At 40.2% G+C, this 11,629-nt stretch overlaps 1 protein-coding gene across 1 annotated transcript in view; it reads right to left on the minus strand.

Annotated features, from left to right (window-relative positions):
* The window catches only part of tpp1 (tripeptidyl peptidase I), a 12,112-nt gene extending 855 nt beyond the window's left edge, over positions 1 to 11,257 (minus strand). The window contains exons 1-13 of the mRNA XM_083791173.1: positions 11,188 to 11,257; positions 10,663 to 10,737; positions 10,211 to 10,350; positions 9,541 to 9,691; positions 9,030 to 9,151; positions 7,318 to 7,496; positions 5,822 to 6,020; positions 4,959 to 5,147; positions 4,382 to 4,454; positions 3,772 to 3,892; positions 2,436 to 2,597; positions 2,172 to 2,297; positions 1 to 1,545 (exon numbers count right to left, since the gene is read on the minus strand). The exon at positions 1 to 1,545 is cut by the window's left edge and continues 855 nt beyond it. Of these exons, the coding sequence (XP_083647299.1) occupies positions 1,405 to 1,545; positions 2,172 to 2,297; positions 2,436 to 2,597; positions 3,772 to 3,892; positions 4,382 to 4,454; positions 4,959 to 5,147; positions 5,822 to 6,020; positions 7,318 to 7,496; positions 9,030 to 9,151; positions 9,541 to 9,691; positions 10,211 to 10,350; positions 10,663 to 10,737; positions 11,188 to 11,198 (1,689 nt within the window). The 5' untranslated portion in view covers positions 11,199 to 11,257 and the 3' untranslated portion in view covers positions 1 to 1,404. The remainder of the gene's footprint in view (positions 1,546 to 2,171; positions 2,298 to 2,435; positions 2,598 to 3,771; positions 3,893 to 4,381; positions 4,455 to 4,958; positions 5,148 to 5,821; positions 6,021 to 7,317; positions 7,497 to 9,029; positions 9,152 to 9,540; positions 9,692 to 10,210; positions 10,351 to 10,662; positions 10,738 to 11,187) is intronic.
* Between the last annotated feature and the right edge of the window lie 372 nt (positions 11,258 to 11,629).

An 11,629-nucleotide genomic window follows, 5' to 3' on the forward strand; every position in this document is an offset into this window, starting at 1 on the left:
GAAGAAACCGGACTGGAGATCCCAAGTTTTAGAACAATCTTTCATTTCTGTGTTTACAATCAGACTGTAATTATGACAGCAGATGAAGATAGAAGCTTGGTTTGGGATTAAAGAGCACTTTCGCAAGCTATTCCGCTTGTTAACGTTAATATTTTGGCTTTAAAATGTACAGGCCAGGGTGAAGAGGTTGTTGGGGTGCAAGGAACAGTAGTAACAGGTAACTGCAGTAGTACAGTAGATCAACAGAAGCGGTAGCATTCTGAATCCCAGCTCAGTTTTCAGTTACTTGATAAAATAAAGTCTACTCAGTCATCACAGAGGACTAGTGGATGTAAATCACACATATCCAATCAGACCTTAAAAAGGGATATTTCACACAAAAAAAGTCATTTTATCATCTACTCAGGCTTATGTGAACACCCCAGACAGTTTTTAAGTTGCTTAAGTAGTATTTAGATATTTGATATTCATTTTAGCTGCCCGCCCCCTTCCTATACAATCCATTATAAATTCATCGAAAATAACCAACCTATAATCTGTTGACTGATAATGTCCTTCTAATACATGAGGGGCCGTAGTTTGTCATTTATTAAAGAATTATTAAAAATAAATGAAAAACCATGGCCCCTCACGTATTAGAACAATATCAGTCAACAGAAAAACATTTTGGTTTTTGATGAATCCATCATGGTTAAAATAGAGTTTTAAGTTATAATGGGTTTGTATAGGAAGGGGGCAGGGCAGCTAAAATGAATATCAAATATCTAATTACTGAATCAAGCAACAAAAAAAAAGGTTTTTTTGAAAGTGAAATATCCCTTTAACTTCCCTTAAGAGTTAGTTAATTTTTGGACTTCGCTGTTGGAAATACTTGCCAATAATATAGTGGTCGCAAAGGTATTGATTGATTATTTGAGTCCCGTGATGCCAAAGTGCTGGTTTGTTTTAGGTGAATATTAAGTAGTTCCGGTCATTTGGTGTGGCCACAAAACTAGTGTAATTGTTTGTGTCTGTCACATGGAACTATCGTTTGTATCACTACGCCAGAAGCAGCACAAAACCATAGATCCATGTGACAGAGGGGTCAAAGTTGAGCAAAGGTTGTAGTACAATGGTACAAATAGGTCAACAATACAAATTACGGTAGTTTTGTGGATTAATTAATTGGCCCCCACCAAATGACAGCACTACTTAATATTCACCAAAACCAGACAAGAACTACCCCCCCCCCCAACACGGGACTCAGGCAATCAAATACCTTTGCAACCACTATATTAATGGAAAGTATTTCCTACAGCTTTAAGTACAAAAATCTGAACTAACCCTTTAACTTCTATGTCAACAGACATACGTAGAAGCTTGGTTTGGGATTCAAGACCTCTCTGCCAGTCCATTAGCAAGGCTTCACTTATCCAACAGGGCAGCCAGCAGAGCAGGGTAGTTTGGAGTTCCCCAGCCTGTAACGGGGTCCCATGATGGTGCAGCACAGAAACCCTTCCCCTGAACCTTTTCATCCAGACAGCTTAGGTGACAGCCCTCAGTCACCTGTGAATGATGAACATTATTCAGTTTAGTATAACTTACAAAAAAAAAAAACTAATTATGAAATCACAGTACAGTTCAATTTAGGCATTTAGCAGACGCTCTTAATCCAGAGCGATTTACAGTAAGCAAGAACAAGGTAATACACAATACATATAAATAATCATCTAGGATTAAAAGTAAGCCAAGAACCTCCGTCCAACAGTAGATCTGTATGATGAACTATAAGTATACACTATACAATGCTACGTCTACAAAATATGCAATCTAAATTACATAATTTAGCCTACACTTCTTAAAATAGTGTGTGTACATGCATACTTACATATTTTAGCCTATACTTATTAAAATAGTGTACATGCACACTTTAGATTAAAATGTTGAAATATGACATTAAAATAAACTATCTTGTTTGATGATACAGTATGACATATAGTTTCTTTGACGACATGCTACTAGTCACTAAGCACAGTAAAGATTCAAAAATGGAATAAAAACAATCACATTGTGTTTTGTGTTAAAGCCCTTCTCATTGAGTTACACTCATCTCTTAAACCCGAATAGTGGTAAAGCCCTTCTCATTGAGCTACAGTAGGCAAGTAGAAAGTAGCAGAAAGTATAATAATTACATCAAAGAGGGCCTGTCCCTTCAACTGGTAGAGACGAGGGTTGAGGAAGCCTAGCACAGGTAGGCCTTTCAGCAGGCGTTGATCATTAATCAGAGACAACATTCCTCCAACAACTGGGGTCGATGCCTGGAAGGAGCAGTAGACGACGCGATTTGAAAAGGGAAACCAAATTTGGAATTCTTATTATGGTCAATATAACATCCAAAATATGACATATGATACATCACCAAAATACATAAAAGTAAGTATGCTGCAGCTACTTACCGAGGTCCCAGAGACCCAGGGGATGGGTACTCGGTTACTGACCACCCAGTAGTTATCAGACAGCGCAGCCAGATCTGGATAGGCCCTTCCACTTGTGTTGAAGTAGGTCTGTGGTGGTAGGCCGGCTGCTGTGGCCTTCAGGTAACCTGCCACTGCATTTGCCTGTGGGAGCACATGGACGTATACAAGCACACTTACACATAAGTGAGTAAGCAATAACAGGAGACATGGGTTGGGAGCCGTGTGAGATAAGGTGGAGAGGCAGCATGATGGCCTCATGGAACAGACTAATCAGAATGCCAGAGAACAGTTGTTAGGAAGATTTTCAACTGGGATGTATCAGTAAAAGGTGCATGGGCAAGTGCAATAGAGGACACTCTTGTACGAACTGGGTTACATGACAGTTTTCTAAATAACAGGGTTGTAGACATCTCCATGGTTAAAGACACACAAAGACAAACGTTTATTTCAGAACAAATGGTCACAGGACATATTGTACAAACCAAAGCTGAGAACATTTGTTACGATAAAAAGCTGTTACGCTAGTGAAAAGTATGTTTGTGCCCCATTATCCAAAAGACAAAGATCCCTATGTGCCCAACTTCGTTCTGGGATCTTGCCCTTGCACCTTGAGACTGGGAGGTATAGAGGAGTTACAGAAGAAGAACATATTTGCACCTACTGTGAGATAAATGATATTGAGAATGAGTTCCATTTTCTTTTCTATTGCCTGTTGTATAATGAGCTACGTCAAGTTATTTAACAGATGTAAAAATATAGATCTGATGTGGTTAAGTGATGAAGAGCGACTGAAATGGACTTTCGAACAAAAGAAAGCAGAATATATAGAGAAAGCTTGGGACATACGGACAAAGAAATCTTATGTGATGTATTTTATTTTACGATAATGCTTATTTCTGTTTTGATCAAATACTTTGTGTAACTTCTGTGTGGGAAGTGAACGTGATATTGTTTATTTATGTTGTTGGCGTCTTAACGACAAGACACGAAAATAAAAATTAATTCATTCATTCAAAAAATTCATTCATACAAGGTTTCCACCCGACAGTGACAATAGAGGGTATGCACATGCATAAAGTGAATGGGAAATCGAGTAACAAAGTGAGAGGCAAAGTGAGTTTACCATTGTTTAATGCAATCAGATAGGACTTTTCTGTTTGGATGTATGGGCCGTCAAGGCCAGAAAGTATTTTCTTTGCCACTCAGTAGGAGTTCCTGCATAACTTCCGGGTTTGATGACGATGTCACACGCATACCCTCTATATGTTAACATGTGGTTCAGTTAGAGTCAATACCAATGTCAAGCAGACTGTACCTGGTAGTCGGGCATCTTGAAGATGTTGCTGAAACCTCCTCCACTAATGTAATCTGTCACTTCATAAGTCACTTTAAAAGGGTTCTTGAATGAAGTTCCTCCAACCGTGGTCACATATGGACTGGAGAAACAGGTTAGTATTAGAGAATGACTATTACATAAATCACTTTTACATGACGTCGCTGTCCAATGGAAAGTTGGAAACCTTGTATGTCCATGTCACAATTACTTTACAGGAAATTAAAAGATGAACCTGTGTTCCAGTGTAGTTATTTAATCACAAGCTCTTGTTAATAATTTCCTTCGTTCAATATCTATAAAACCCATAGACAGTCATAACCACTTTCAACTTAAAACAATTTAAATAGGTCTCCCCCTGTCCCTCGTTATATTATCATTCAAATCTCATTATATCCCAATGGGAGTTCTCCTGTATAAATAACGGTTAAATGAAAATAAAATACCTTTTCAAAAATAGTAAAAATAGATCCACAAGCTCACAAAAAGGTTGAAACATGGGAGATACGAGGTCTCTGCCCAACGGAAACAATGAACACTTTCCAATATTGTAGGCTGTTTTTAACTTAGTCTTGAGGCTTTGATGTTTTACCTAGAGGCAGGGAAGCTTGGCCTGAAGGAGTTCTCTCCTTTGGTCAAATGTCTGCAGCCAGCGCCACTGTCACCTACGTGAGATTAAAGTAAATAAAACATTAGGCAAAAGCTTCCAGAACACTGGTTTCACAATAGACAAATTTAGCTTATAGCTCTTGGCTCTAAAGAAGTCACTGCTAGAATGTTAATAACAGGGGCCTCCATTTTTCAAGGTTCCACCGGAACCGGATGTGGGGAAATCATGTGTTCGTTCGTCTTTGCCTTTACCCAGAGAAGACATTATGTTACCGCGATAATCAGTTCTTTGATTATGGGCTGTTGAATAAAGCTTATTTTGACCAGGGGCGCAATCTGGGAAAGGGAAAAACAGATCGTCATGCAGTCAGATGAAAAAGCGAAGGAGACACGAAGGATAGACTTGATGTATCCTTGGTCATCCTCGCTCTAAGCGGCTTGAGGAGCCTCCTCTTTCTTTGCTCTCGGAGACACAGACTAGCAGGTGGCACTGGTGGATGTAGGACGGTGGAGGTGGTGTACTTTGATGGAAAGATGTGGGCCGTGTACCAAAGACTAACCTGAAGCAAAGAGCAAAGAGACACCCCTGACTCCAGCCTTCATGAACTCAGTGTTAATGCGCGTCATGTACGCCACAGATAGGCTGTCCTCATCATCGCCATAGCTGATGGTGTGTACCCAGGGCAAGTCAGACATGTTGCTGAGCAGAATCATCCACTGGAGGAAAGGCTCCTGGGACTCATGACGACCTAGACGATAAGGGAACAAGAGAAAATACGAAAATATAGAGGGTATGCGACTATGTGTGACACATCATCATACCCAGAAGATATGCGGGAACGTCTACAGAGTGGCAACAAAGTACTTTCTGGCCTTGACAGTCCATACATCCAAAAAGAAAAGTCCTTTCTGATAGAGTGAGTTTAACATTGTTTAATGCACTTTATGCATGCGCATACCCTCTGTAGCCGTTCATTGTTTAATGCACTTTATGCATGCGCATACCCTCTGTAGCCGTTTCCCCACTAGCCCCATTTATTACTAAAAGAGTTACACACCAATCTAGTCGAATCCACAGAGCGGCAATCATAACTGCGGTGTCAAGCGCAGCAGCAATACTGACACCGTAGCTACAGGACTACTTTTTACATCTTTTTTTAATACAGACATGCCAAAAATGGAGATGCCGGATTGAAAGCGAAGCATGAACAAAACCTGGGATGTGAATTTCTCCAACATAAACCCTAAGCAATAGGAAACAATGTGCTCAACCCGTACCTTACTGAATAATGTATAGTTCAGCACACAAGTGTTAGAACTTCAAAAGGCATGCATCCATGGAAAAAGACGGCACACTGCACCACAACTTAAAACTGAATATTTAGCCTGTATTGCCATTATGCTGTTGATCATCTACACATACCTGGGTTTGTGAAAACCCATGTAGAGATGTTTGCCCCGGTACTCATGATATATTCTACATCCAGGCTAGCCTCCAGACCAGCCTTGCCTGCTCCCTGGGTTCCCACAACCCGGTCCACTTTGGACAGGTGCTGGAAGCTCCTGCCAAACATGCTCATGAACTCAGCCAGGTCTGCAGGGTGGTAGTACTGCTCCAAGAACTGGAAATTAAGATAAATTCATTAACATTAAATAACTACACCAGTGGTCTGGCATGTTTATCCCATTGACTACGACTCATAGCATACATGATGTTAATCAACAATCTTCGAAAGCATTTAGTTTCATTTGTGTCTGCATTCAATGGATCAGTACTGAATGATGAGTCACTACATTTTAACGCATGGATAGATAATTTTAGCCAAATGCAGCATCAGGAAAAGTCACACTCAAATGCCCATGACTCATTGCGTTTTACACTATCATCTCCACCTGTTAAGGGGGGGTGATCCTTACTTAACAATTAATAACTTTATTATCCAGGTTTAGTTGGAGCATTAACACAAATGGCTAACTGAACTACTATTAAACTACTCTTGCCCCTTTTATTTTCTGAGTGATGCTCCAACCCCCTGGTGGATTTATTTCATTTTATTGAAGGAATGTCACAGAAAAAAAAAAACAGTCAATAATAGAAACCCTTCACATTTTCTGGGGGGATTTTTTTTTTATGCTAAATTAGAAAATATATACATTTTAATATTCTTCCCCTGTGGTATTAGGGGTAGTCAGCAGGATGTACTGTAGGCTGTCTCAGGGGGTGACTGACCATTACATTGTTTGGAAACCACTAACCTCTCAAGACAGATTGTTGACGCAAATTCAAAAGGAAAAGAGGGTGCCGTTTCCAAGCATTAGTTTTGCACGAATAACATAGCCTGGGTTCTAGCCTGAATCACTGCGTTCCGTGAATCGTGTTCGTCACTCCGTTTTGTCATTCACTACTCAGTAGCTAAGTGACAATTCAAATCCACAGAACGCAGCGAATCAACCTGGAACCCGGGCTACAAAAAACACTCCTTGAGCTAAATTCGGCCATAGGCAAATGTGATGACCTCATCAAATTTGTGTGGTCGTCAGTTAGTCCAAGGAGTGTTTGTCGTGCAAAACGAATGCTCGCAATGGATTTAGAATCATGAAAACCCCCTAGTTTGACATGTCACACGCTACTTAAAGCATAATGAAATAGAAAATGTTGCCTTATATTAGGTTATTAATACCCCAACTTTCAGCAGCTATCACAAAGTTTCCCAAGGTCACCGGCTCGGGCGCCCTAGCTAAATCATTAGAGCATGCCCTGGGGCGGGCTACATATGTGCTTTTAGACGAATTAGCATGAAATATCCCTAAAGGCCTGCACTATTTTAACCACTTAAGCCCAAGAGTTTGTAGATGTGCCCTTTTCAAATATTTAACAAAAATGACGAGCCCAAAAGAGGAAATGCAGACATGAAGTACCTGCGCTACAGCCTGGCTGTTGTTGTCTCCTGATCCCACATCAGCTGCAGTCAAGTTGTAGCGTTCTCTCAGAATGGAAGGTGTCACACCAACGTGCAGCCTTGGCTTATAGTGCCTGTGCCTCCTATTGGATAAGGCTGTGCTCTGTCCTTTGGGTGGGAAGCGATGAACCCCTCCAACTGTATGAGTTTTTGAAAAATGTATAGAAATCTGATTAATATATTATGATATATGATGTTTGAATCTACAATCTGTAAGTTGTATGTTCGTTGTCTCTCTATCCCGATGGGAGGAGCAATAGAGACACACGGGGACTACAAATTTCACACCCCCAAATGAGACAGCGGCCCCACTTCAGGTCCGTTAGAACGGTGTACTGCTGGCCAGCCATAGAAGTCCATTGAAATTCAACTGTAGTTAGCCTACTTTTAAAATAATATGAAATTAAGTGAAGACAATATTTATTTGAATCAAAATATGCCTTTGTCAACATATCTTGTTTTCTCAATAGACATGTTTCACATTTCAAGTACCGTAGTCACATTTCAGTGACGTCACCGTCTTTACGAGGCTACAACCCGAATGTATGTATATTATGTTGATGGGGCTTATATAAATGTTCTACAGACCGGTACATGATAAATTAGTTTTAACTTGGCTGATTGGGGAAAATAACCCAAACCCCAACCAAATGGAGGAGTGACCTATCCCGACAATTTCAACTACCTAGTGAATTCTCCAGATTAGTATTAATAATTAGTATTGCAAGATGCTGTTTGGATAATTTTCCACAAACAAACATAAAAAAACCTCCTTGAAAACCTCAAGGGATGCAACCATGACGTATATACCATGCGACCACTTTAACTTGATATTTAAAATGCTAGCACTTTTGATGTCAGACTAATGACTGTCTGACCAATGACTAGTCTAAACTAAAGCCTGCACCCCGTTTGACACACTGATGTAGTATATTATAGTACATTGTGGGTTGTATATTGGCAGGTATGAGACATTAAAAAGGACAAATCTTAGAACACAAAAAAAGAAATTACTACAGCCTCAGTAATCAAGCAGTGAAATTAGGGTATTTTTACTATTTTATGATGCTTCTCATAGGAATTGCATTGACAGCTGCAGTACACCGTTCTAACGGAACTGAAGTGAGGCCACCGTCTCATTTGGGGGCATGAAATTTGTAGTCCCTGTGTGTCTCCATTGAAACAATGTAAAGTGCTTTGCAATATACTGTAAATTAAATTCAAACACACACCAACGGTGGAGGAAACCATGCAATACACTAACTAACCTGCTCATAGCAAGCAGTTAGGTGTTCGGGGTCTTGCTCAAGGACACTTCAACTTCACTAACCCAGGGGGGGCTGTGGATCAACCCTGAAAGTGTCACTACAGCTCCCAATGTCTGACTCTGGACTGCAGCTAATATGGCGATCTACTGCTGTCTGATTCAAATGTCACACCGGGGGTTGAAATCTCTCAATGGAAGACCAACTCCAACAATTGCAGATATGCCAGTTGTATTAATATTACAATGGTTCTCAAACTTTTCTGGATCAGGGCCCACTTGAATTTGGGTCCCACTTGCAATATCCTCACAGCCAACGAGCATGCCTTGTCCCACAGATTGACAATCACTGCTTTACAACACTAAAATAATGTTTTTATTCATGAAAGTACAAGACTGGTGCTTACCAAAGTCAAGGTGCTGATGAACAGCATCAGGGACTGAGTATGGAGATGATGACCTCACCACAGACTGACCATCCCTGACGTATCGGTGGAACTTGCTGCCTGGAAGCAGCGTCTCTGCGACCCTGAAACGGGACAAACAAATCAACTATTTATGTACATCCAAGAGGATCAGTTTAATAATATATATGGTAGTACAGATCAACACTGGAATTAATCATTCATAAGTCCATTTGTGGTCTCATTACATCTCAAGGTTAGCAATCACAGGTTAAATACGGTCACGGTGCTACAGTGGGAGCATCAGGAGTTCATTTCTTATTGTGACCTCCAATGCATGTATAGTCAAATTAAGGAACTTCAATTTGAGGCAGAAGATAGCGGTTTCCAAATCACTGAAAGGGAACTACCTCACATGACACATTTTCACACAATTGAAGAAAAGTTGTACTCAACAGTCAGCCGTTACGGCTTTTATTGTGGTTCTAAATCATGTTTAAGGTTATGCACTTACTCTGCACTCATGGTACACTGTAGGAAGTCCTGAGTGTGAATAGTCAGGCAGTTCGTAACCCCATGACTCTGTAGCCAATAATGTATCAGCTTCTGAGTCAAGTCAGACGGACGAACAAGGATAGTGACTTCATCTAAGCTCAGGTGCTTGCCTGTGGAGGATACATTTAAAAAAAAAGGAGATTTAATTTAGTCATTGTGCTCGGCCAACAGTTAAAGTGGAGGACAAGGGCAGGTGTTTTTCACCTCTGAATTAACTGGGGCATGATGATAAACGAGTTCAGGTCTAGTGGAATAGCACAGCGGCTGTGCTGTGTGGAAGTGGGTCAACGCAAGAGAATAATTGTGCCTCATCAGCATATACTGTACAAACTTGTAAACAACGTCTCATCAATGAGACAAAGAGTGGTGCACTATTTGTGGGTGAATTTTGTAAAAACAGAGGGAAACTAACTTTTTCTTAAGTCAAAGCTTCACAACCCAGATCTAGAAATCAAAAGATTAGTGCCAGAAGAATAGCCAGAGTCCCATTTGTGTCCAATGTTCAGTTGATTCATATTCACATGTACTGAATAAAGAATTTGCCAATTTGGAGCTCAACAAATACAATAGTGTTTCTCTTTTAATCAAAGATTTGTTTCGGAATATGCAACGGTAAAAAGGTTACCTACCATACAGTGGTGATTTTGGGTCCGATGACAATCTGAGTTTTTCTTCCAGCAGGTCAACATTGTTCTGCTTCAGGGCAAAGGTCAACTCCAGCTCCTCAAAGGGGCTGACTCTGCCCACATGAGTCCATTCCTCTGGTACCCTAGAGAAAAGGGAACGCCATTTCTAAGTAATATCCTTATCCTCAAACCAAATGAGACTCAAACTGTTAGGATACATAGGTATAAGTAGCCCTGGTCCAGTGCTTACAGCGAGTCTCTAAGAGTCCACACATTCCATTATCAGAGCAATTCTCCAGACAGAACAAAACTATTTCAGACAGAGAGCAAAACTACACTTCTCCTCTAATTTTTTTATCTAGAAACTGGACCTTTAAGATTACACAGTTTGTTTACACAACTGGACGTTTGATATTGCACACATTGTTACAAGTAGAGGCAAGGGGTTTGCTTACAGGACATCTTGATCAGCCTCAAGGTATCCACTCCAAACCAACTTGATGCATATCAGGACGGTGGTAAAGGTCAGCCTGCAGTCCACATAATTACAACAATAAATAATCAATAAAACAACTCTCACACCGGCACACTCGCAGCCACATAATCAGTGTAAAGCACCTAAAGCGTTTCCATTTCTTGAAATCAGGAAGTGTTTATCTTCAAGGTTATGATAGCAAAGCCTTTGTGTGATTTAAGTAGGTCAGATCTATGCCACACAATGCACGCTGTGTTATCTTCATGTGAGCTCTAGTCAAAGTTAAAACACCCAGTTGAGTTAATTATACATTATACTTCTATACTTTATATTTAAGTCAAAACAAAATCAACCCACGAGTGAGAAATACCAAGAATGGAATAGTAACGATGTACAATACATGTAAGACATTTTTTTTTAGAAAAAACGGATAAATCTGTTTTACCTAATGTGCTAGCCTATATTAAATCATGTAAAAAAAAACACACACACAAAAAACACTCACAGGGTTCTCATTGTATTCCATGCGTTGCCTGCTGGCTGCTATGCTGTTGCAGTCAGGCAAACAAGCCTGATATAGAGGTATGGTCACATGACAGCGTGAATCACGTGACAAGCAAAGAGCTCTCTGGTTCGCGTGTTTCCTTTTGGCATTCAATTTCGTGGTTCTGATTGGTTTGTCTAGATGTGACGGGTCAGACGGGTGCACTCTTGTGTTTATAAAAAGAAAACAAGCGAAAAGATACACGTGACATAATATTGTCAAAATATCTTCTATCTGCCAACTTGTCTAAGTAAAATCATCCAACACATTTGCTGTGAAATAACAGTTTATTACATTGTGCTTTTAGAACACAAAAAGTTGGCCATTCAGATGACATTATTTCAACTTTATTTGAAAACATTCAATCCGCAAAAGTGAAATGCTCCCGATCCCTGGCCTGAAC

This window comes from Protomyctophum parallelum (assembly GCF_964188405.1).
Source record: "Protomyctophum parallelum genome assembly, chromosome: 20".
Taxonomy (NCBI): domain Eukaryota; kingdom Metazoa; phylum Chordata; class Actinopteri; order Myctophiformes; family Myctophidae; genus Protomyctophum; species Protomyctophum parallelum.